Source organism: Rhinolophus ferrumequinum, chromosome 10, assembly GCF_004115265.2.
Source record: "Rhinolophus ferrumequinum isolate MPI-CBG mRhiFer1 chromosome 10, mRhiFer1_v1.p, whole genome shotgun sequence".
Lineage (NCBI taxonomy): Eukaryota > Metazoa > Chordata > Mammalia > Chiroptera > Rhinolophidae > Rhinolophus > Rhinolophus ferrumequinum.
This window is the reverse complement of record NC_046293.1, coordinates 55,399,434-55,423,979: the sequence shown is the minus strand read 5'-3', so window position 1 is coordinate 55,423,979 and position 24,546 is coordinate 55,399,434. Positions and strand designations below refer to the sequence as shown.

General features: G+C 48.9%; 1 protein-coding gene and 1 long non-coding RNA gene across 16 annotated transcripts; one reads left to right on the top strand and one right to left on the bottom strand.

Annotated features, from left to right (window-relative positions):
- Positions 1 to 7: 7 nt before the first annotated feature.
- Positions 8 to 24,546, bottom strand: IKZF4 (IKAROS family zinc finger 4). 13 transcript variants are annotated; one of them, XM_033117568.1, is made up of 11 exons: positions 24,320 to 24,546; positions 16,371 to 16,421; positions 14,961 to 15,100; positions 13,003 to 13,152; positions 11,166 to 11,259; positions 9,785 to 9,889; positions 8,526 to 8,786; positions 7,669 to 7,836; positions 4,986 to 5,135; positions 4,404 to 4,535; positions 8 to 3,768 (listed from the first exon to the last, which is right to left on the bottom strand). In XM_033117568.1, the coding sequence occupies exons 4-11, from the start codon at positions 13,087 to 13,089 to the stop codon at positions 3,008 to 3,010; spliced, it is 1,758 nt and encodes a 585-aa protein (XP_032973459.1). In that variant the 5' UTR covers positions 13,090 to 13,152; positions 14,961 to 15,100; positions 16,371 to 16,421; positions 24,320 to 24,546; the 3' UTR covers positions 8 to 3,007. The 13 variants fall into 13 exon arrangements, with proteins under 13 accessions (XP_032973459.1, XP_032973460.1, XP_032973461.1 ...); XM_033117569.1 differs by lacking the exon at positions 14,961 to 15,100; XM_033117570.1 differs by lacking the exons at positions 11,166 to 11,259; positions 13,003 to 13,152; positions 14,961 to 15,100.
- LOC117028704 (uncharacterized) lies at positions 4,540 to 14,966 on the top strand. 3 transcript variants are annotated; one of them, XR_004424156.1, is made up of 6 exons: positions 4,540 to 4,615; positions 5,978 to 6,032; positions 6,563 to 6,722; positions 10,461 to 10,551; positions 11,867 to 11,956; positions 14,368 to 14,966. It is a non-coding gene; the product is annotated as an uncharacterized LOC117028704 (long non-coding RNA). The 3 variants fall into 3 exon arrangements; XR_004424155.1 differs by lacking the exon at positions 4,540 to 4,615 and having other exon boundaries at positions 5,921 to 6,032; XR_004424157.1 differs by lacking the exons at positions 4,540 to 4,615; positions 10,461 to 10,551 and having other exon boundaries at positions 5,921 to 6,032.

Sequence of the window (24,546 nt, the reverse complement as noted above, 5' to 3'; positions counted from 1 at the left end):
GTATATCTCCGTTACACAAATATTTACTTACAATATATTACATATACAAAATGCTTTGCAATAAGTCTCAAAAGCTAGTTTAACTCCCCTTGAGAAAGGAGAAAAACTTTAAAAAAAAAAAAGGGGGGGGGAGGTGGAACCAGAGGAAGAGGAGGAGGTGAAGGGATAAGGTCCAAGGAGACACCAAGCATAGGCTACAAATGAAACCCTGGGAGAGAGAGAGGAGAGGTGGTATTGCACTTGCTTCTGTGTTTTATTTTTTTTCTTTTTGTTCTTCATAACTTCTGATTAAAAATATATATAATATATATATATTATTTACACAAGAAGCTGCCAGAAGTATCATAAAATCCCATCTACAGCTCTGGACACTGACACAAAAAAACAGAAGTCTGGAAAAGTGTCTACTTAGAAATTTTTGTGTGTGGTGTTGATTTTGAATATCAATATAAAAGGAAAACACCTCTTTTCTCCCCGTGGGTTTCAATGTATTTTTTTTCTTTTTCTTTACTTTTTTTTTTTTTTTTATGCAAAAGGAGTTGGGAGAGAGAGCATAAGGGTGTTTGAGGTTCCAGAGCTGAAAGGCTCTAGAAAGTAGGATTTTGTACCAAAGACCCTGGTTAAAGTGCAGTGATGGTCTGGAGAGAGACAGAATGCCCTTCTCTCCCCTCCTTAGCACCTGGTCTTGCCCTTCCAGTCTCTGCTCTCATGGGCTCAGAATATAGTTCTTCATGTTCCAGGAGGTTACAGGTGCCAAAACTGACTGGAGGAGGGGATGGGGGCACCGTAAGGTCTGATACCCCAGAAAGGACTGGTCCTTAAGAGGTGTCACCAGATTAGATACACAGCAGACGCAGAAGAGGTGGTAGGGTGTAGGTCTAACAGGAAGGGGCTCAGTAACCAGAACAGTTGAGAACTCCAGATATTAATCTCAGTTCTGCTGTCATCCTGAAAAAAGGAGCCAGATCCCAGGGTGCTGTTGAGAAAACCCTCCCCTTCTCTTAGAGACCACTCTCCACCCCGCTAACTCCCCCATCTTCTGCCCTTGACAGCATCTGTTTATTGCTACATTGTCAAGGAGGAACAATCAACTCACAATGCCCCTCCCTGACAATCTGGTTCTCTTGGGGAGGCCACATAATGGGGAGAAAAAGGAGGAAGAGGAGTTTTTTTTAGGGTCTCCCTTCCCATAAGAGGGTAAGGTAGACTCTTCTTAGAGCCCTTAAGAGCCCCAATCCCAGGTCTGTTCCTTAGCCAACCCTTTACCATCCCCCTAAATTATCCCTGATAGGGAGTGAGAAAAGTAGGAGGCAAAAGAGCCAATAAGGAAAGGATATTTGGAAAGAAAGATGGAAGGGAAGAGAAAAGAAGAGAGAAGGACCAAGTGTTACAACTTGTGAGGTGTTGTGTTTGGTTTTTACTTTCTTTTTTTTTTCTTTAAATATAGAAAAACAGCCTTTGGTTTGAATCTCGAGGAAGCAGAGAATGGGATGGCTGTGGCCTTGGGCAGAGAACTCCTGTAGAAAGAGACCTCCACTTGCAGTGGAGCTGTATCTCCTCCTGCCCCCACTCACTAACTATGTTACCCAAATAGCCAGGGGTCTCTGCAGTAGCCAGGAGATTGCCCCTTCCTGCCCTAAGTCTGGAGGCTGAGTGTAGAAGAGGGCAGTAACGGATGACCCCCCTTTCCGTTGGGCCCATCCCATTCTTGCTGGGACAAGAGTGGGGTGGGGTGCGGGGCAGATGCCCGTGCTCATCTTGGGGTAATTTTTGGTTATACTGAAAAATAGAAGAGAGAAAAGAGACACCCTTTTCTCCATGCCACTGATCCCAAGAACAAGGCCCAGGAGCCCGGAAATGAGAGGGTGAATCTTGCTGGGGCGGAGGAAAAGAAGGCAGCATGACTGAGGGGTTGAGATACCCCTTGTCACCAGGCAGCAACCCACTAGTTTCCCATAGGACGGGGACTGCAGGAGTCCCTGAGAGCCTAGGAAGGTCACTAGAGTGAAGAAGTTTGAGAGGTGGAAGAGTATGAGAAGAATTTTTGACCCACCTCCTTCCCATGCCCCTGGTTCCCAATTAGGCACCTGTGGCTCCCAACGTGTCAGAGACAGAGGACTGCAGACCTAGCCTTGGCCCCTGAAAATAGAAAATTGGGCCACTACAAGGAGAGAAAAACTACCACTGAGTAGACGGGCAGGTTGAAGAGAGTAGAGCAGTGTTGGGGGTTGTTCAAGGAGAGGGAAGAGATATCACATCCTAGAGGGAAATCCTGAATGTAGGCTTTGGGGAACTCATAGGGGGGAGTCAAGAGGACCCTCAGTCCCACCATGACTGGGGAGAATTTCTTCAGCCCCTACTTCCACGTGAGGGAATTCTTCATTTGTTCAAGAATAGTGCAAGCTGCCTAAAGTGAGAGGGCACGAGAGGTATGGAGTACCAGGTTGAAGGGTCCCAGAGAAGAGACATAATGCCACAAAGCTAAGGTGGGGCCAGAGGGAGCTATCAGCATCCAAACTGAAGAATCACATAATGTAGAAGGTGAGGACTTAGAGCAAGAAGCTCAAGGTCCCTTAGTACTAAGAGGAGCTTCCCACCCTCAGCGCTGTTGGAGAAAGCCAGATCAAAGAGAGAAAAATTAGGTCTAAAGTGGAAAGGGACTGTGGGTAGGAAGGTGGGGGAGTGGCAAGTAACTGATGTAAGGTTAAAAAAAAAAAAGCAAAAGCAAAATCAACTAATTATATTAATAAATAACTCAGTGAGTATGCTGGGCTGAGAGAAGAAGAGAAAAAGGAGAAACATAAGCAAAAGACCTGTTTCATCACAATGCTGAAATCAGTCAGGGTGGGGGAGAAAAGGTGAGGAGGGTTCAGGGTCAAGGGTGAAGTCAGGTAGCCAGTGGTGAGGGCTACGCGGCCAAACTCCTTGGATGTGGTGGGGACAGGGCTAGACCCCTGTGGGGGGCAGAGTGGAGTGGTGGGCTGAGTGAGGGGAGGGCAGCGGGTCTCTAGCCCACCTTGTGCTCCCCGCGGACAATGTGGGAAGAGAATTCGTACCGGTCCTGGCTGTGGTAACCACAGATGTTGCACTCGAAGGGGTCTCTGAAGCCATGGCAGCCCATGTGGATAGTGAACATGACATGGTCCAGAAAGAGGATGCGGCAGTGTTCACACTTGAAGGCCTTCACGGGCTCACCGCTCTCACCCACCACCCGAAGCACTTCCTTGGAGGGGCCTGGGGTGCCCCGCAGTAACCCCTCCTGCGGCTTGGGGTCCTCTTTGGCGTAGGCAGGACTGGGCCGGCCCACCACAATGGTGGGAGGTGGCTGGGGTGGGGGACCCTGAGGGAGGGATACCACCCCCCCAACCCGATCTTCGTGGTTGCTCTCTGTGTCTGTGGAGTCCTGACAGCCATTGCTGGGGGATGCCCCAGGGTCAGTAAGGGGGCCTCGGGCCCGGTAGAGGAGGGGACCTCCGTCAGCCAGGTCCTCGGGTCCCTCACCTGCTTCTCGAGACCCTGGAAGCTCCAGTCGACTGGGAAGGGGCTGCATCTGGGTGTAGACAGAGCTGATGACGGGCGTGAGTTCTGAGATGCAATTGGTAGGTGGAAGGCGGAGGGGACGCAGATGCTCTGCCCCCACAAAGGCCAGAGAACCCCCAAAGCCAGGCTCCAGGCCATGGTGTGCCACCAACTCCACATCCTTGTCATAGCCACCCGAGTTCACATCATAGGGGAGGTCCGAGAGGCTGAAGCGCATCTGCTTCTCGCCTGTAGAGAAGAGGCTCTCAGCAGGGCTGGGTTTGGAGAATTCCTCAGCTCCCCAGGATTAGTTCTTTGTTTTCTTACCCATGGGATGGCTGTAACATTATGTACCATCCCTCATTTACTTCCCTCGAGGTCAGGTCCCTTGTGGGGCCGCTCCCCGACTGTAGGCTGTAATCTTCGAGAAGGACTCAGTCCCAGCCCAATGATCTTTATTACCTCTGTCATTACTTTCTATAAAGCTCCAGGTCCTTAGAGAGCCAAGGACCAGGGCCAGGTGGGCGACCCTATACTCACCTCCTCCTTCTGACTCTACGGGTCCTTCTCTCAGCCCCTATAGACAAGTCCTTGGTATCCTCAAAAACTGGGAGAGCCAGAGTCCCCTGACCCCGTCCTCGTAGAACCACCACAAGAGCCCTCAACACTAACCCTTCTGTACCTTCTCAAGGTCATTATCCTTCTTCACTCCTGTTCTGGGGACAGATTCTGAGCACCAGAGACCACCAGACTTTCTTTCCTTCAATCAAATCTCCAGACCCAACTGCTCTAATGGCTATCAGACGTTAAATTTAAATGAGCTGTGGCTTTAAAGCTGATGTCTCCTGTCCAACTGGACTCTTACCTACAAACTTCTGTCTTACCTACAAACTTCTGGGGGGTGGAACGCTTGCGTTTGGTGAGGCTGTTGGCCAGACGATCAATGAAAGTTGGCCTCTCAGAGGATGAGTGCAGCATAGAGTCTGGCACCATCTCCAGGTCACGTATCTCGTCACCTAGGGAGAAGGAGAAGGGAATAGGCAGCTGAGTGGGGGAAGCACTGGCCCAGGAACCTTCACCTGGAGAAAACCAGCAGGTCAGTAGACAAGGAAGGTCATACCCCATGCCTGGGAAATTAGGTTCTGCTTACTTCACCCTATCTAGAACTCATCCCAGCAATATGTCAGATGATTTGGGGACAATTATATACACTTGACCCTTGATTTTATACTTCCTTGTGTACCCTCTCTCCCATTAGACTGAGGACATAAATCCTCTCCTACTTCTGGGTCTCCCTGCAGCACCTACCAGCGGCTCTGCATTAACTGGGGTACTTGGCAGATTTCCTGAGGTAACTGTCCCTTTTCTAAGGGCCTTATCCCTTTGTGGGGAGGTGCTGGAATCAACCTTGTTCTGCACTCCCTTGGCCCTGCCCTCAACTCCCCCACAGTCCTGTCGTAGCCCACCTGGTTGGCCAGCCAGAGCTTGGGCTTCAGTGCTGAGACTCTGCAGGTAGTTGTGGCACCGCTCCTTGTGCTCCTCCAAGGTACTTTGCTGTTTGTAGCTCCGGCCGCAGTAGTTACACTTGTAGGGCTTGCCCACCGTGGGAGAAGAGACTGTGGATGAGAGAGGAGAGAAATAACATCAAAATTACTTCTTCCTGTGCCCTGGCTCTACAAAATCATCTAGGAGGAAAGGTACACTGGCATTAGGAGGAAGGGATCTTGCTCGGTTGAATTCTTCTGCTTGTCTTTCCTTCCCCAACTTCAGCTGTGAGCAAGGCCAGAGGATCAAACCTTGGAGAAGAACAATGCACAGCTATGGGAGGAGAGAGGAGACCCGGGGCACATAGTGTGGGACTGCTAGTGGGCCTCAAGATGGCCAAATTGCTGCTCAAAGGAAGGATGGACCCAGGGACTTTGTAGGGGATCATCCCTGGCAGGCAGGCTGGCCCCACCCCAGGATCTCAGAGTCTGGGGCCCAGACTGTGGTTTAACCTTTCCACGTGGCAGACGGTGTCAGTGTTGTTTATCACACAAGGGGATTTTTTTTGCTTACGAACTATCTGCTTTGGTTTGGGGGAAACTGGTGGGCTGGGGTAACAGAAATGAGAGCCCTTAGATCTACCAATGTTGGGAGGGGCAGTTTTCACTGACCTTTACTTGTGCTTTTTTACCTCCACTCCTAGCCCGGTTTTACTGCTTATTTTTCTTTCTGTCTCTCTACACTAAGATACCAAGAGAGCCCCAGAGAACCCATCACTGATAGAGAAATTCCGAGAAGAGAAAAAGAGTAAAAGAACAGAGAGGAAAACAAAGGAGGAGAGTAAAAGGAAGAGAACAACTTTGGGGCGGGGGGCGGGGGGAGGGTGTTTTTTTTTTTAAAGAACAGGTTATAAAGATTTGTTTCTACTGAAGAGAAAAGGTTCGGAAAACTGAGATCGACACTTCCTTTACAGATAACTTTTGAGAGATGATATTTGTGAGAGGAGAGAATAAAGTGAAAGAAACAAGGTATTGTGTATTTTATCTTATGTATCTTGCTACTACTGAGCAGGGAGACTGGAGAAGGTATCTCCAGGAGTGCCCCTATCTCCCTGCCTAAACTTGACCTTGATTCAATCAATCTACTACCATCTTGCTCTTGCTCTGTAAAGCCCAGTGTTTGGGGGATGAGATGAAAGCCATGGTTCCCATCCACCCAAGACTCTTGAGGAAACGATTTAACATCTGCAGAGGAGCCGTTGTTTTCTTATAGTGTGGGTTGTGATAGAAAGCATTTCACATAATGGGACCTTACAGTATATCTGTGCCTTCTTCTGTCTCTAATACAATCTCCTACAGAACATCCAAAATCCCCCTCCCGCTGGCCTGGCTGTAAGAATTCTAGGGGCCAAGACATCATTGTTCCAAACCAGCAGGGGGAGCCGCCCCTTTTCTGAGGGAAAGGAGCAGGAAGGAATCTCTGGCACTGGACCTTGGTGGGGTTCTAGGGAGGCTGCAGAAAAGCTCTGTGACCTGCAAATCTCTCTCGCTTTTTCCAGAGCTCTCAGCAAAATGGTGATAACAACATCTACTTTGGAACTGTTCTGAGGATCACATAGGGAGGCACAATTGAAATTGTGGATTATAAAGCACGAATCAATGATGCTTTTTCTCTCCATTTCTTCACATACATAGAGCTAAAGAGGTCCCAGCTCCAAGGTGAGGGAATCTAGAACAAGGTAGGTGGCTGTAAAAAGTAGAGGGTGGTGAAATGATTGCTCTCTCCCTTTAAATCTTGGCCCAGGAGAGTTCAGAAAAAGAGAAAAATAGCAAGGAAAGTTTCCAAGGACAGACCCTGCTAATTCTCTCCCCTCTGCCCTTCTTCCTGACTTTTCCCAATCTTGAGCTCCCTCTTTCCAGCCAGCTCAGCTCCTGGCATCTTCCCAAGTCCAAGCCAAAAGCTTAAAACTTAGTAAAATGCTTCGAAAGTGCTATCTGTCCCGCTGATTCAGGCAGATGTAGGTTCAGTCTTGGCTTGGCTAGAAAATCGGGTTAGTCCAGTTCCCTGGCACTGTTCCAAACACTGACCTCCAGGCCCCTGCTCTTGCCGCTGGGAAGGGGAAACGTCTTGGGATGGGGAACAGAAATGGGATAATTTTTCCCAGGTTTCCTTTCTTCCAGTTTGGGAAGCCTGTGGATATTTTCAGGAATCAGTAACAAGTAAAGGAGAGGACAGACCTCTGATGTTGCCAGAGGAGGTGAACACAGGTGTGGGGCTGGGGGCAGCGGGAGTGGAAGGAGGGGTTTCCCTGATGCTCAGAAGTGAGGGGTGATGGGGCACACACGGTTCTGCCATCAGCAGGAACTTTAAAAAGTCAGGGAGGGTGACTGTTAAAGAGCCAAGGACATCGCCCATACTCCTTTTGCTCCATGTCACAGAGTGTGCAGATGTAAACTACCTCATCAAAGAGTCCCCCAAGTCCCCCATGGGGCCTGCTGCCCAGAGGAAGAGTTGGAGAGACAGGGCCCTATCTGCTCTGGGAGTACTCTGCCCGCCTCAGTGACAGATAATGTAACTCCCCAGATAGAAGAGAAGTCGCTGAGCTCTATTTACTGGGTTTATTGGGGTCCCGCACCCTCCTCTCCCACTGGGAAGGTCACTGACCCGAGTGTGTTCGGAGGTGGCCAGTGAGTGCATCGCGCCGGCGGCAGGCGTAGTTGCAGAAGGGACATTTGAAGGGCTTCTCCCCAGAGTGCAGCTTGATATGGCGCAGCAGGTTCCCTTTCTGAGTGAAGGAGGCACCACACTGGTTGCAGTGGAAGGGCCTTTCCCCTGCAAGTGAAAGGGCAGACTCCAGAGCACTGGGCGAGAGCAGCTTCGAGGACTGAGCCTAGTCCCCCACCCTCTGCCCCCCACTGCCCCAGGGAGGGAAGGTGCTCAGAACACGGTTCCAAGAGACGGAGCTGTGCCACTGACACAAATCTGCTTAAGAAAGATCCCCTGGGAACAGTCTTACGCGGGGAAGGTGTGGATTAGGGGTGTGTGGCAGGGAGAAGGGCACCAGGCATGGAACACTGGGCCAAAAGACCATTATCCAAACCCAAACCCCTGGGGCTACCTCTGCCCCAGGAGCCCAAAGCCCGAGGAAGCTGAGAAGAGGTTTCTGTTTTCCGTTTTTTGTGTTGTTTTTTCATCATGAGATGAGAAGGCCTAAACAATACCTAGGAGTCTTACCCCCGTTGGATTATAGGATCCTTCTTGAGGCTACAACACCTTCCCCTCCCTCACTTCTGAGATAAATATCAGTTCTTTATAACAGCAGCTGAGGAACGTGCCAGGGAAATCAGGTATTCAGAGCGTCCAAATTCCATCTCCCCCCCGTTTTTTTTCCCTCAGCTAGAAAATGTGCCAGGACAGACCGTTCCCTTTCTGAGGCTACCGCACTGTAGGCATGGCCTCCTAGCACTGCCTCCACCTCCCCAGCCCACCTGGGAGCTCCTCCTGACCTCTGGCTTACTCACCCGTGTGGCTGCGCTTGTGCACCATGAGCACGTTGGGTCCGATGCAGACCATGCCGCAGACATCACATTTGAGCTTGCCATTGGGCAGCCGGATGCCACCAGGGGAGTGAGGCTCTGGCCCACTTCCATCACAGTAGCCCAGGGGCTCCGACAATGAGTCTTCCACGATCACACTATCGTCCTTTTCCAGGAGCCGCTCATCTGGCCCCAGCAGTCTGCTTGCCTCCTCATCACTGTACATCTCAACCTTGATGGAGTTGGCTAGAGGGTGGGATGGTGTTTAGGATAGAGACGGGCAAAGGGGAGAGCCTGTCCCCAGGCCGGATTGGCACTTCTGAGAGTCCGAAAGGACTCTCCAAGCCCTAAGACACTCGGGCTTCATAAGGGGCCAACACGCTAGGCATCCTGCGTGGTAATGTCAGGGTCTGCTGGGACCTGACGCAACCCTTTCCTCCTATCCCACTGACCAAGCAAATCGGCTTCAAGAGAAAAACACTGGGGTACATAGGATGTCTTCTGTCACTGGGGGGAGGAGGAGGTTAAGGGGAGCCTACTCCTCCACTCTCTTGTCATTAAGAAAGATGTCTGACGTGGCCCTGGGCAGGAAGCCAGCAAGTAACAGTGGCACGAAAATGGTCCTAGGAAGACCGAAGCGACAGGGGTAAAGAGAAAACAAAACTGGAAGACAGACATGGCTCACATTATCCTCCCACCTCATAAGACTGAACCCCTCTACTCCCTCCATAAAAATCTGGAGAGGGGGATGGAGAAGGGAGGAGCCATCGAGGAGAAAGCTTTGGCTCTAGCTCTGACCTACATTCCTGGATATTTCAACCATTTAGAGAATGTCACAGATCTAAGGCCAGCTAAGGAGGGGCAGTCATGGGGACCCGTCTGGGCAGGAGAACTGGGAGAGGTGATGAGGAGGTCCTCCTCATCTCTACTTCCTACCTGACTCCAGCTCATGACCTTTCTATCTACCTGCTACTCCAACTCCAGACTTTCTCTTTGCGGCCTTTACAAACTTAATCCCACCTATGTCCCTTTTTAATTCCACCCTAGTCTGGCAGTGATTCTTCACTCTCCTTCCAAAAATCAGAAAAACCCTGGACACTGAGCTCCTTAGTGCTCTTAGAGACTCTGAGAAGGAAACCAGAGGGAGGCAGCGATGGGGAAATGGCTGCCTATGGAAGATGAATCGAGGGCGAAACACAAATGGGGGTGCCCAGTGCCAGGGGAGGGATGGAGGGTACACTTACCACTGAGTGAGCGGCTGGGAGAAGAGTGCTGGCTGTTGGGGGTGCTCACTGAGGGCCCCACTGGGGCCCCGAGGAACTCCTTCTCCAGAGATGAGTCCCCGCTACCTTGGAAGAGAGAACAAGAAGGCAGGTGAAGCTGCAGTTGGGAGCCATTTACTGTCCATTGCCTAATCTTTTCAAAATTCAGTTAGATTTTATCCTGCGGCCATGCACAAGGCAGTGTTGTATGCTGGGCACCATACCTTGTGCCCTCGCCAGCCTGGGTGCCCGGTGCTGACTTCCGCAAGCTGAGTGGCTGGGCCTTGCCCACCCTACCTTTATCTAGGCCTGAGGGGAAGAGCATCACTGCCTGACGTCCACAGGAAGCAGGGCTGGGGCTGGGCGGGCCAGGGTGGAGAGGAAAATGGGGGCCTCAGGAGGGAGGCGGTTGAAGGCAGACGTTCTTCCCTATTGTTCCTCTCTGGAGCCCCCAACAGCAGGTTCGGGATCTGCAGGAAGGGCAACTGGAATTGTCCCTGAATCTAATGATAATAATAGCAATGATAATGATGGCAGCTAACATTAACTGAGTGCTTACTATGTCCAGTCATTGTTCTATGCACTTTAAATGAATTATTTCATTTAATCTTCACAACCACCTTATGAAGTAGGTGCCAATATTATCTTAATTTTGCAGATGAGGAAACTGAGGCACAAAAGAGGCTGTGTTACTTGTTCAAGGTCACATAGCCCATAGTGGTGGGACTGGCGGGATCTGATCACAAATAGTAAGTGCCCACGTCCGTGATCACCACCTACGCAGCCAACTGGGACTCACTGTTTCAGCAGGGGAGATTGGGGCCATTAGACTTTCTAAAATTAGCAAAAATTCGAGTACTCTAGGAAGCCTCCTATCTGATATGATTCCAATCAGATATTTACTATTTGATGTTCCCTTGACAGTGAAATAATCAGTTTATTTTCAATGTATTCATTTTAACTTGTTGACAGATTGCTTTGTAAAAATGCTTTTTGAAAATTTCATGTTTTTAAATATCAGATAACACACCTGAAGATAATATGAATCATGTCAAAAAAAAAAAATCCCTCCTCCCCACAATCTTCTACACAAATATATAGGTGAAATAAAACACACGTAGACACAGACACATGTAAAACACAGAGACACAGACAGAGATCACATATGTAGATGCACAGAAAGAGAACACACCTACTGAGATAAGCATACCCATAGCTTTCTACATTATCTGCTAACATGAACATGCATGGATGTGTGCACACAGGCCTAAATATGGAAGAGACACAAACCCTAAAATTCATCCCTGAAGTCCACCTATTAGTACTTTACTTTACCCAATTTCCCAGCTATGCACATACTTACTTTCACAAAATAAAGATTCCATTATAAAATGGTTGGAGTCTTGGGCCTGAGGCAAGAAATCCGGAACACACCCTCCTGAGGGATCCCTCTCCAGCTTTGGTCAGTGGGAAGAAAACAACCACTCAGGACTTTGGGACCATTTCCCATTCATATCCTCTCCTAAAAGTCCCACTTCCCCCACTCTATCCCATCAAAGCCTGAGGAAATTTGTCCACTATCTATAGAAAAAGCCTTTTGGCTTGAAACTGAGTTTCCCCAGCTGGGGCTCTTTAGGTGAACCATGGTTAGATACAAAAGTTGCCCCAAATCAAAACCACACACATATAATGAAGTGAGCATCTCAGAGTTGTGGACTGAGACTTGTAGACCCAGACACAGTTTGAAAATATGTCTTTTCAACTACATGTAGGGTTTCTAAAGTTAGAAGGGCTGAAAGGGTTGTCTTCTCATTCCTTTTCAAACACCACTGCTAACTTGCCCTAAATCAATTGATGTTTGTAATGGGGGAAAGAATAGGGCTCTGGGCCCTGCCACTGAGTCCTTGACCTGGAAGGATGAGGAAGCTTGCTGGGGAATCCATTGCTGGTCCCAGCTTACTAGGTTAAGGGGGGCCAGGGGCTTGATATATGGGGCAGGATATCCTTAAACGGATATTTCAGAACATTAAGGGGAAAACATCCTCTGTGGCTTTCCCTATTAAGGCCTGGGAACAGGAGGAAGAGCAGGTGCCTCCAGAGTCACAACAGTAGTTCAAGCAGTTCTTCGGTGCCATGGCCCTCCCTACAATAAAGGTAAGACGGAAAACAGGCTCAAGTCTACTTTTATGGGGCTAATACATAAAAATGAATCATTTCAGGGGTTGGAAAATCTTTATGGGGCCCCCAGGGATTTTGAGTTCTAGCTAAAGGGTGGAGGGGACTAGAGTCAGATTTAGGAAGTCCACCAGTTCCTCCCTTAGCCTCAGAAATCCCAGGGAGGGAATTTCACATGCCTGGGACTCCCGAGAAATCCCAAACTGTCAAAGCCAAAAATTAAGCCTGCTCTCAGGTCTCAGAGACATTTTCTTGGTCAGAGTCATTATGGATTGGCTGAACCCCCAGAGGGCAAAGCTAAATCATGAGGTTCACATCAGAGGAACTAGGAGGTGGGTATAGGGCAGAAAAGCAGGAGGGAGAGACAAGAACCAGGGCAATGTCCCACAAGCTAAATGTGTTTCACACGCTGAAGAAGACTAGCCCTCGCTCCTGCTGCCCTTCCTGGATCCCTCAAAGAGTGGCTACATCTAGGAAATAGCCATGAGGCGGGAGAACCTCCACATTTCTCTGCCAAGGACCTCATCCTAACTGCTTTCCCTTTCTTAACCAGGGGCTCAGGGGTGGCAGGATGCTAGCCTGCTAGCAGGGAATAGTGGGTACAGGAGCAAAGAAAGACGCCCATCCCCAGCTCTATTGTGGAAGGAGGCTGAGGCCCCTTAGATCTGTTCCAGGCTGAGGCATCTGCTACCAAGGCTCCTCTTTACCTTGATTCTCTCTATTACCCATTCCCACCCAGGCCTGTCTCAGCATTTCACCCTGGGCAGCTCTACATCTGTCCCCAAGGCCTAATCAAGATGTCACCACAAGCTCCCACTGCCCAAGTCGCAGTCTTTGCTTAGCAACACCAAACACCCTTTCCCATCCTCCGCAAGTGTAAGGAGGAACGCCCCCCTCCCCCGCCACACACACACACAACCCCCATCCTCTCCCTCTCCTCAGGCTCGGGAGTTGGTACTGAATTGGCTCCCTAGCCCCAGCACCCCCCTTCCCCCCTCCACTAACCACCTTCTGCCTGAACTTACATTATCCTTCCCTTGCCGGTGAGACCCTGGGGTGCGAACGCGGCCGCCGCCTTGGAAACGGCGAGGGAGTGCGGGTGGTGTGTGCATGTCTGCGTCTCGGTGGCAGGCAGGGGTGAGCCCAGCCACTCACCTTCCAGGAAGCGTGGATTCCTGGAAGTGAGGGGAACCGCCGTCATTTCGCAGGCAGCGGCAGCGGCACGGTGAGCAGGGGCCCACGGCTGCAGCCAGCAAGAAGAACTCAGCCCAGGGTGTATGTGTGTGAGTGAGTGAGGGAGTAAATGAGAGAGTGTGTGCGCGTGTGTGTGTGTGTGTGTGTGTGTGTGTGTGTGAGAGAGAGAGAGAGAGAGAGAGAGAGAGAGAGAGAGAGAGAGAGAGAGAGAGAGAGAGAGAGAGAGAACCTTTGGATGTGCTTGGGGAGGGGGCTAGCGAGAATGTATATGTGTCTGGCGGGGGGCGATGCTAGGCTACCGCATCCCTTTCCCAAGCCACTGAAGGGGGTGGGGGGTAGGGGGTGTGTGCACAGGGAGGGGGAGGCAGATGCCGTTGCCCTCGTGCCCGGCAGACAAAGAGGAACTGCACAACAAATGCCTGAGAGAGGCAAGAGTGTGTGCAAGAGAGAGAGATGGATGGGCCCTCGGGTGGGAGGGAGAAAGGGGGGCCCCCAGGGAAGGCCCAATCCTCCGCCAGCTGGGGAAGCCAAGGCCCCAGAGGTCATGGGGCCCAGGACACAGGGCAGCTTCAAGGCTCTGAGATCGGCAGAAAGCCCCTCCCCCGCCAAACTCAGGCACTTGTATTCCCTCCTTTCCCTCCTCCTCCAGGAGGGAGGTAGCTCGGTAGATCTGGGGACTGACAGCCCCCCTCCTTCTCAGCAGTGAGAGGGCCCAGCACAGTCTGGTCTCAGGCTGGTGTGGTTCTGTGGCCCTGAGCCCTTTCAGATCTCAGGCAAAATACTGGTATAGTCTCCCCACCTCCCCTCCCCTCCTGTGCCCCTGGGGCGGGCAGGCAGCCGACAGCCCTGGATGAATCCGCCCTCTATCAAGACAAGGCCTCTGCTCCCTTCCCTTCCAGAGGAACTGCTCACTGACGTGCTGACCTACTTTGGAGACTAGATTTTCTGATTCCAAGAATTTGGGGGTGGGAGGGGCTGTGAAACTTTGGGCTGCCTACCCCTGGATCCCTTTCCACTAAGGTTCCCTGAAACATTTCACAGTCCCAGAAAACTTGGGACAAGCACTGCTTAGTCAAATAACTGCATGCACTGGTTTGAGCAACTCAGTTTCCCTTGAAAGATAGGGAATGGGGGAGGAGAGAGAATCTGTTTGGTAAATTAATGGGCTCTTCCCTTCTCTTCCCTCTGTCCTCCAGGAGGAAATGATCTGCACCTTTAGAAAGAGATAGGGGGAGAAAAGATGGACTTTCTGAATCAGATTCTGTGAAGGGGGAAAATCTCTTTGAAGAACAGCAGAGATACCCCCTTCAAATGGCCAGGCAGAACCGCGATAACCTTGAAGGAGCCACTGCTGTGCACTGTAGCCTTTCCCACTGCTGCCCTCAGCCCAGAAGGCGTGGGTCAGTGATGGGCTCTCAGATGCTCCCCAAGTGGACTGTTTCAGCCATGCTCGTTTTTGCAGGGGCTACTTTTCAGGGCTAATGTTAGCCCTACCCTGATTTTCCCTTTTCCCTTTCTAAGTTAGCTGCTAACATCTAGAATTCTCAAGACAAAGATGAAGGGTTTGGGGGCCTCCACTTTCATTTAAAAGCCATTCTGTGCAGAGAGAGGCCTCTTCCTACCTAGGAAATGCCAACCTGCTGGAAGCAGGGAAAACTTGGTTTCATAGCACCGTGAAGCAAACACCCTCAGAAGTTTTCATCTAATATCCAACATTCTCAGAGATAGGACTGAAAAGAGCCCAGTGGGATATTTTCCCAGCCACCTTCCTGGTTTTTCATTTGCCTACCTTAGGGCAGGAACTGGTTTTCATCCATCTGAGTGGTCCCCAGCAATAAAGCAGGGTTCTGAGTGGTTGTTGCTCAATAGTGGTTTTCTTAACTGGGCAGGAGGTAGGAGGGTTGGCTCGTTCCTCAGAAGGGCTATGACCTTTGTACCAATAAAGTCTTTTTCAATTAAGTCAGTCCACTTGACCCCTGTCACTCTGTCCAGCATGTGACAGCTATTGAATGCCTTTACCCATTCCAACTCCTTCCCTCCTTAAATGAAAAAGGGGTTAGAATCGATGCCTTCCCTTCCGTTACCCAAGTGTTGTCAGTGACTCTTAAATGTGTGCCTGACCCATCCAGCTATCTGCCTTAGCGCATGCCCATAACTCTTCCATTGGCCCCACTTTAGGGTAAAAAAAAGAAGCTATACGTCATCTCTACCATGGTGCTTGGATTTCAGATGGGGATACTCAGGTCAAAACCCAATTCTGGCTTCCCTTACACCTCTTATAATCATTTCCTGCTCCGACATTCTAATGGTCCAAAAAACAATTGCTTCCATCTTACAGATACTGTATCTTAGGCCCTTTCCTATACCCTCCCCATTTCTTTTCACCTTGTTAAACTCTGAGAGGATCCTGATTACTCTAAAAGCCAGTCATACTATAAGCCATGATCTCTTCTGCCTCAGTAAGAGTATCTGGCAGGTATGAAAAGCTACATGTTATGATCGTGGGAAACGACTGGGAGAAATGAGACCTGGGCTCTATATCTCTACTTCAAAGGCTGTAAGTTGTTGGCCCACTGGCTGAATTTAGCCCATAGATATAAGTTTGGCTTGCCCCATGAACATTTTAAAAAATATTGAGTCATTATTTTTAAATGGAAGCATTTCATGTGAAATCTGGATTTCTGATTTCTCTTAAAAAATTGGAAGTTTTGGCCACACTGGATAATGACTGGTAGACACTAAAGAACTGCTGCTCCTTGAAGTAGGACATGTGTTCTCTAGTACCCCACCCTTCTCTTCTGCTCCTAATCCTAACACCGTCACTCATTTACATATGCCCCATGGCCATGACAGGCCTTTGAGGTCTGAAACCCTGCTCCACTCTCTACCTGGCTGGGAAAGAATGTCCTATTTGGCTGGTGACCTCAGGGCACAGAAGAAACTCTTTTTCTTCAAATTATTCCTCTCTAATAGTCTCTACTCGTATTCCTCTCCTATTCCCTTCCCCTTCCCCTATCCCCCAAGAAGTCTGGGAAGAGAATCACTAGGGAATGCAAAGTGACCAAAACAAATGCACACTGTCAAGCGTGTCAGCTCTGTGACTAGGGCACTCAGAGGTCCTGCGCTAGGCTGAAGGCTCTGCTCCACAGGAGGGTGTCTGCTCCCAGCCCTTACAGACAGAATGCACAAGAGGGCATACCAGACATATAGGAGCGGCCATTGCAGTCTTCTATGTCCATCTTAGATTCTGCTGAAAGAGAAAATAGCTGCTATTAGAAGCTGGATTGGGGGAAGGGAGGAGGTTTCTCTCTAACATTCTGGAGTCAGCAAGAAACCTAAAGGGTCACTTAAGTGTGCTCTGACCCAATTCTAAAGAAGAAAAACCTCACACCTTGTCCTGGTGGGGAAGATAATGTACCCTGACTTACAAACCCCAGGGTCTCCTCCAACCCACAATTTCTGCTTGCCCAGCCTCTGGGGTGGAATCACTGTCTTATTCCAGAGCGGTCCTGGTTGTGTTGTTTTGAGAGTAGACCCTCACCCTGCAGGTAGAGCTGATGCTGTAGGAAAGGAGGTAGGTTACAGCTCAGTTCAGCCCTTTGGAGGCAAAGAAACAATCCCATAGAGGCTCTATATCTTGTTAAGGATGGGGTAGTAAGTAGTAGTTAAAACCTAAAGTAAGTAGTAAGAGGAAGAAGCAGGGTTCAGTCATTCAAGGGATTCTGTTTTGGGTGTATGGCAGGAGCGAGGGGGATAGGAAAGTGGAAGGTGGAGGAGAGCAGCCCACCTCAGGTTCAGGGAGGAGCCCTCTACTGAAGGTATAATAGACAAATTAAATGGCTTTCCCCGCCTTCTTGTCAATTACTTTGCTATGTTTACTGTTTTTAAATGGGGGGGGGGGGGCTGAATTTACAATGCAGGTTAGTCTATTTGACAGAAGGCAGGTAGTAATAGGCAGTACAGTATTAAACAATCCAGAACTGAGAACAATTAAAAGTGATAATTTGTTGCAATGAATTATCTCCTTAGGATCCTGTGGGAGGAGAAAAAACATCCATTTGGTGGAAATTTGCATACATCCAAAATTGTTTTCTGTTCAGCTAATGAAAAATAAATACCCCAGGGGCAGATTTGGGGGAGCAGGAGTGGGGCAAAGAACAGCCTGAGTTGCCATTAGGATTCTTGGTCTCTTTGAAGGAGCTCACTAAGGCAGATGGATGAAAATTTGGGTTGTTTGTAATATTATATTGATAGAGGCAGGGGTAGGGATTCCTGGAGGGCACACAGGGGGAAAGTATCTATTACCCTGTCTCTCCTCACACTTCGTTCCCTCTTGTCTAGTGCTGAGACATCATACTCCTAAAAAGTCTCATGAAAGTCTCATGAGAAAGCCTGAAACGTGGGCTTTCCTCCAGTTCACAAAGCAGCTCTCCCTTAGATTTCATCAGAGCGATTGTTAGTCTCATCCAGGAAAACTAGGTATGGAAGAAAAATTTCTCTACGTGTATTTTCAACTTTTCTTGACATCCTCCCTGGGATAGATTGAGTTTTGGGATCGGACTGTTAGACCAAGCCACAATAATAAATGGTTCCTTGAAGGTTACCTTCCAGGCAATGATTAGAAGAGCCCAAGTCCACCGGGGTTAGTGAACTCATACCCTCTGGAACTTGCCAGAGAACTTGCAGTGGCCAGAGATCCAAAGATGAGGGAGGGCGGCTTGGTACTCATAGAGCCCCTTTCGTTCCCAAATCATTAGCTCCATAATTGCCCTTTGGGATTTTTCAAAACTGCAAAGCTCAAGATGCCACACATGACTACACACACACACACACACACACATACACACACACACACCGTGCAGGAGAAGCAAGAGTGAGCAGAATTTTCATTTTCTGCTTGGAGAAACTGAGGCTCAGCACGGTTGACTTGTTCAGGGCTCATGATAAGAATAGAACAAGAAAAAGAACACAAGTCTCCTGTCTTTCTGGGGTGTGCTCTTTCTATTAAACCATGTTGCTTCCTTTCAAAAGCCAGGGTACTCAAGGCCTTCATGGATCTCTTGCTTTTCCCTGGTTTTAACATCAATTAAGGCATCTTTTCCTTTGGTATAATCCCTGTGGGAGTGGGGTCTGTTACTTAAAAAGGAAGAACAAGTTGAACAGGCTCTACCTAGAGAAATATGCTTGTGTGTGTGAGAGAGAGAGGGAGAGAGAGAGGGAGAGAGAGAAAAGAGAAGAGAAGAGAAAACCAGGGGCTAGACAAGCACTAGGTGGGCAGAGTAGTTGAAGCATAGCATTCAGCTAGCACTGGCTCAGGAAATGCTTCTTGGATACGAGCCCAAATGGCCCCAAAACAATTTCCAGAGGGGTCTAAAGGAATTGTTTTCTGAGTTGGACTTTGTTCCTAGCAGTAAACTGAGCTCTTCTGCTTCTTAATTGCTCTTAACAGGTGCTCCATGACACATCTTGGGCAAAATAAGTCTTTAGCTGCCTCCAACTGGTATAAATGCCAAGTTGGTAACCCTGGAAGCCAGAGGGGATTGAGATTCTGCTGTTCCCAATCCTGGGATTCTGAGAGCCAGGAGCAAATCAGTAGATGAACTTCACTATTTGCTCAAGCCCCCGCGTGGCACATCCCTCCCAACCTTCCCACTGCCCATCCCTCAAAGCACCTCCTCCCCGTGCCAGGCCAGGCAGGCAGATCTTAGTGTCTCCTTAGAGGAACTGGGTCAAATTAGGCAGTGCCAATTGGAGATACACTGCAGGGGGAGGAGAGAGAAGTTAGTTACACAAGACAGGTCTGGCTCAAAGATCTTGGAAGGAAACTGGCTGTATAGCAACATAGATGTCCTTTAGTGATACAGGGAAGCACATATGTACTATAAATTCAGTTCAGTGAGCTGAATACAAAACAACTAGGAACAACTAGTCTCCCAATTGAAAACGAAGTATCTCTGTGAGGAGAAAGGAAAGGTTGGTCATTGTAACCTCTGGAGACAAAGATTTTCTTCGTTGTTCTTTTGAATCCTCCTGGCACCATAACAAGAGTCCTCCATAGCCTTTTGTCCCATCCACTTGATGTCACATATGAACAGGAATGGGCATCCCTTCCAGACAGATTTCCCACTGTACTTCCTGAGAAGCAGCAGGTGAGGACCAATCCAAGGTCTGGGCTCTAAAGGCAGATCAGGCATCAGTTACCCCCGCCATCTCCGCGCCGCCACAAAAACATTCCCACAGCTCTAACTATTAGTGACAAAAACGTCAGAAAGTCAAGATTTCTCTATGCAGTGGCTCTGAAAGCCTGAAATAAGATGGACATCACAAGTAATTAAAGCTCTTCAAATCCTCCAAGGAATCCTGTTTGATCCAGTGACACTTCAAAATTGGAATTTAAAACACACTCCATGTGGCCTCGGGTGGGTAGAAAGGTAGTGAGGGGGGTATTGCTGGGAAAGAGGCTGGCGGTGGCGTGGCAAGAATCCATGCCGTCCTTTTAGTTATTATTCCTGAACTACAACAGGGAGAAGTGGGAAAGTTTTCTCCGGTCTTCCTTAGGACCTGGGATCTGAGGTGGAGCTCAGCAATTAAGACAAAACTTACCACCTGCCTGGGAGTGAGCAGCTCAGGTACCACAAGTAGCTCAAACCTACAAAATCACCCTCTCCTGTCTGTGCCTTCGTAAGCTGAATAATCTGAGCACAAATATGCTGGAATCTCATAGCTGGCTCTACTCTCTACCAGGGCTTTGCCTAATTGGGGAGGGGAAAGAGGTGGAGGGTTGAGGGAGAGGTGGAATTAGGCATTGTCTGCAACCTGACTGTGCACCCTTTCCAAGAAACAGACCTTGAAATCGAGCAATTTGCCCCTCTGAAATGATCTTTAGGGACAATCTAGTGACCTCTGAAAGAAACCCACCAACCTTTTCTCAGCTCATGTGTCTGTCTTTACAGCAGAAAGCTGCCTCATTTTTTCACCAGGTTGTAGATGGTGACCTTCCGTCTACATATAACACAGATGAAGACAGCTCAGCTTCTTATCCCAGAACGTGGGGAGCAGTGTAGAGGGGATGAATTCCCAGGTCATCCTAGGAATGGCCAGACTCTAAAATAAGAAGGGGTAAGAGCTGGAAACGCAACACCTGGGCAGTAGGAAAATATCACTTCGTTGTTTCCTTTTAGATCTCAGATGAATGCATCTTTTCTCTTGTTCTTTGTGCTTCCCTGTCCTCCCATGTAGACTGCGGAAGAGAGAGAAGGCTAAGGTTCATGGGTGGGAGGAGAAACAATCCTACCCTTCCCATGTCTCATTTTAGGACGTAAGGAATTAAGGAAAAGGTCAAACGAAACAGTTTAAATCACTAGGTGTGATGCACATGAGGTAATACTTCCTGGTGTGTTTTGTTTTCGTGCGTATACTCTTGAGTATACAATCCCTGTGTTTATAGGAAAGACCCACAAAGTCACTGCCATTTAGCTGTATGTTTGGGTAGCGTTGGGGAAAGTAGAACAAGGGAGTTCAATTTGAGTGTTACAATAATCAGTTTTAAAGCCAACGATGTCCAAAAACAGGGTTAGCTCCATCTAACGATGTTTGAAATTACATGGAAGTCTCAATTAACTATTCTAACTGGGGTAGGGTGGCAAAAAGGTGGAAGAGACAGGAACAATTCTGGCAGTCATGGCCAGAAGTCCCTAATGCACGCTGATCAAAAGAACTCACTGGACTGGTGTTTGTGCCAGAAATGCGGGGTCTGACAATTAAGTTTGCCAACTTGTTGCAACGATGTTGCTAACCTTTTTTTGATATTGGAGGGATTATTCATTATGAATTTGTACCAACTAGACAAACAATTAACCAAATTTACTATTTGGAAGTGCTGAAAAGGCTGCATGAAAAAGTTAGACGACCTGAACTTTATGCCAACAATTCATGGCTCTTGCATCACGACAATGCACCAGCTCACACAGCACTGTCTGTGAGGGAGTTTTCAGCCAGTAAACGAATAACTGTATTGGAGCACCTTCCCTACTCACCTGATCTGGCCCCCACTGACTTCTTTCTTTACCCGAAAATAAAAGGAAAAATGGAAAGGAAGACATTTTGATGACATTCAGGACATCAAGGACAGCTCTGATGGCCATTCCAGAAAAAGAGTTCCAAAATTGCTTTGAAGGGTGGACTAGGTGCTGGAGTTGGTGCATAGCTTCCCAAGGGGAGTACTTCAAAGGTGACCGTAGTGACATTCAGCAGTGAGGTATGTAGCCCTTTTTCTAGGATGAATTCTCGAACTTAATTGTCAGACTCCTCTGCTAACAAAAAACATTGCTCTGACAATCCTATTTAGTAAGCCTCTCTTCACGTGGAGGGCCCTGGGGGCAGGGAGGCTCTAGGACAGGGGAATCTTGGAGCTAGAATGGAGCTGAGAGATGATCTCCGATCTCTTGTTTAACAGAAGCAGCAGCTAAGCCCAGAATCATCCATCAGAAGTAGGACAAATAGAACCCAGGTTACCAGTCTGGAATTCTTTCTAGGACTATGGCACAAAGTTAAATCTTACCACATAGTTGGAAGGTTTGGGGCCACTTTGCTTGCTTGCTTTCTTGGGTGATTAAATGAACAGTTTTGGGGTCTACATCTTAGTGACTGAAATCCTTGAACTAGAAACACAGGTTTATGGATGGAAAAAGAAATAACCCTCCTGTGTCTCTTTCAGAGATTATAGGCCTGAGGAAAAAGCCAACCTAGATACTCACTAAATATCTCTAAGGTAGAAACAGGGCTTCTTGGTTCAAGGATTATGTCAGCATATGTATTCCAGCAGAGTCTACAAGGTTGATGCTACCCGTGGGGGTGGGGGGTTGGGGGAGCAAGCCATTCATATCAGCACTACCCTTTCTTAGATGTTTTCATCGGATAAACCTTGAACCTGTCTCTGTTTCCAATATAGAGCCCACAACTTTTCTGAGACGAGGAGGCAAATCAAACAACATGGAATTCAGTCTTCTCCAGCAGGGTCAAGAGACCAACAAAGAAAGGGAGTCTCTCTGCCAGTGGCATTGTCTACACCCACAGGGTCCCACACTCTTATTTCTTCCCGCAGAGTAAAATAAGGCTAGAAATAGCTGCCCAACAATAACTCATCTCTATTTTTCCTTGGCTATTTTGTGTGTGTGCTGAGGGAAGAGAGGTGGCCAGTTTGGGAGAAAATAATTCCTTTGTGGATGTTGGAGAGGGTAGGGTAAAATGTGGGATAATGTTCCTCCCCATGCTGGGAAGTACAAGCTGCAGATTTAAACTAAGAGGAAATAAAGAAGAAACTTTCAGTTGCATTTTCACTGTAAAAAGTCAGGACTTACTTCTGAGCCAAGTCCTGAAACATGCTGTACCCTTAACCTACTGGGAGGAAGGGGATTGCCCAGAAGCTACAATTGAACTAACTGCACTCTGTGGGTAACAAAGACATTATGTTTTGCGCTTGAGACATCAGCATCTATTGACTAGGGCAAGATATAATTCTGAAGCTGCCCAAGTGAGGGCAGCTCCCACCACCCTGGGGCCCACCCCAGAAGTTCCAGTGAAACCTCTTCTGCTTTCCAATGGTAAAGCTATTTTCTTCTTTTAAGACTTTATTTTTATCTCAGGAGCCACTCTTCTGACTGTTCTCATGACCCAGGGAGTTGTCTGGATTCTCTGGCTTTAGGCTGTTAGTGGGGAAGGCTGAAGTCCCCTACATACCACAAATCAAGGTTCACTGACCTACTGGCAGACCCATGAGGGGATGAAGTATTCCTGGCTAGACATTTAACATACCCTACCAAACAAGTTCCACTTTTAAAGACTGTCTGATTTGGCCTTTTATCTGGACTTTCCTCAGAATCAGAGTTAAGTGTAAATACTCTAGGTAGACACCTGTTTTTAATGCTTCCTAAGGATATGAGCGTATGAACGTCATCCAGGCTAAGTGAACAAGGAGCAGTAAGGGGAGACAGCAGGACCTCCACAGTCTTCAGCTTGGTCATGACCACGGATGGCCTAGAGCTGAAATGTGAGCAAATCAGGAGCATTATCAAGCTTACCACGGATGCTTTGAGGGCTTACGCTGGGGAGACTAGGACACGGCTAGAGCTATCAAACATGTAAGTGATGGTCAATAAAAGTCACAACAGTATACAATTTTGCTTGAGAGAAGGGATTGAGAGGAAAAAAAGGTACGCAAAACTTGACACAATGTGGTTGGTAATGCATCGAATCTTCCTGGAAGCAGAGTGAGTAAATTCTTGACTGTGGAGCGGGGAAGAAGTACCTCATTTTCTAAACATCTCACGTCTAGAAGTCCATGTTCCATTAAATATTCCACTATCTCAAACAAGGCCAGTCATGATTTTAAAGAAAAGAAAGCATAGAAATCAAACAAAAACGTAAAAAGTGAGTATCTACAACTCTAGCAGACAAGAGGGAAGAGAATAACTGGGATGGGGCTGTGTGAGGAGGTACATGCAGGCTCTTTTAGTTTAGACCTGCTTCCTAAGTCTGTTGCTCCCCCACGTCTGCCCCAGGGCTTCCTGTTACATTTCTTAGGGCTCATATGCAGTGAATCTCTTCCTTTTCAGGTTCCCTAGACTTCCCACCCTGCACAGTACCCACATAGCACTTTTCACTCCCCCTGAAGTTTTTTCTCTACCACATGTTGTTCCCACTTTGATCATTATCTCCCAGGCATTTCCCACCCAGGCCTGTCTTTCCCTTCGACCTTCTCGACCAAACCCCTGGGTCCCTCGTTTTTCCCCAGGTACCGTCTGTGATTCCACTTTCTCTGCTCTAACCTTCCGTTCCACCCCAGCGATACCCTACCGAGGAACCTCACGCACGCCAGCGCCTGCCTGTCCTCGGTCCTCTGCTTTGACCCATCTCCCGCCTTTTGTAGGACCCCTAGGTTCCTGCTACCTCCCCCGCAATCCTGGGGCCTAGCGCCAAACTCCCCAGGGCTAATTTTCTCCCTTTGGGCCGAAGCCCACCCGGCGACCCTCTTCACACCTAGCCCGCGCCCACGTCCCCCCTCTCTTCACGCCCAAGCCCCTCAGGCCCCGCCCCCGGCGGCCGAGGTCCCGCCCCCCGCGCTACGCCCAAGCCACGCCCCTCACTCACCTGAGGCAGCTCCGCGCGCGCGCAGGCTGGTGGGGTGAGGGAGAGGGGACGGTATTGGGGGAGAGGGGGGCGGGGCGTTGGGGGTCCCCCACTCTGGCCCGGGCGGCCCAGTGCGGGGGGAGTGGGGGTCACTGAGGCGGTGACAACTGGGCCGGAGCTGGGACCCGGACGCTCATCGGCGGCGACGGCGGCGGCTCCATCTCCATCAGCGGCTTCACCTGAGGAGG

Bases quoted from the DNA above. Each gene is read 5' to 3' on its own strand.
- IKZF4 (XM_033117568.1), bottom strand. From the start codon at position 13,089: ATGCACACACCACCCGCACTCCCTCGCCGTTTCCAAGGCGGCGGCCGC. The intron at 4,536-4,985 runs GTGGGCTACGAC...CCTTCTCCCTAG, and splicing joins AGCTCTGGCTGGCCAACCAG to GTGACGAGATACGTGACCTG. The intron at 3,769-4,403 runs GTAAGACAGAAG...TCTTCTCTACAG, and splicing joins CACCCCCCAGAAGTTTGTAG to GCGAGAAGCAGATGCGCTTC.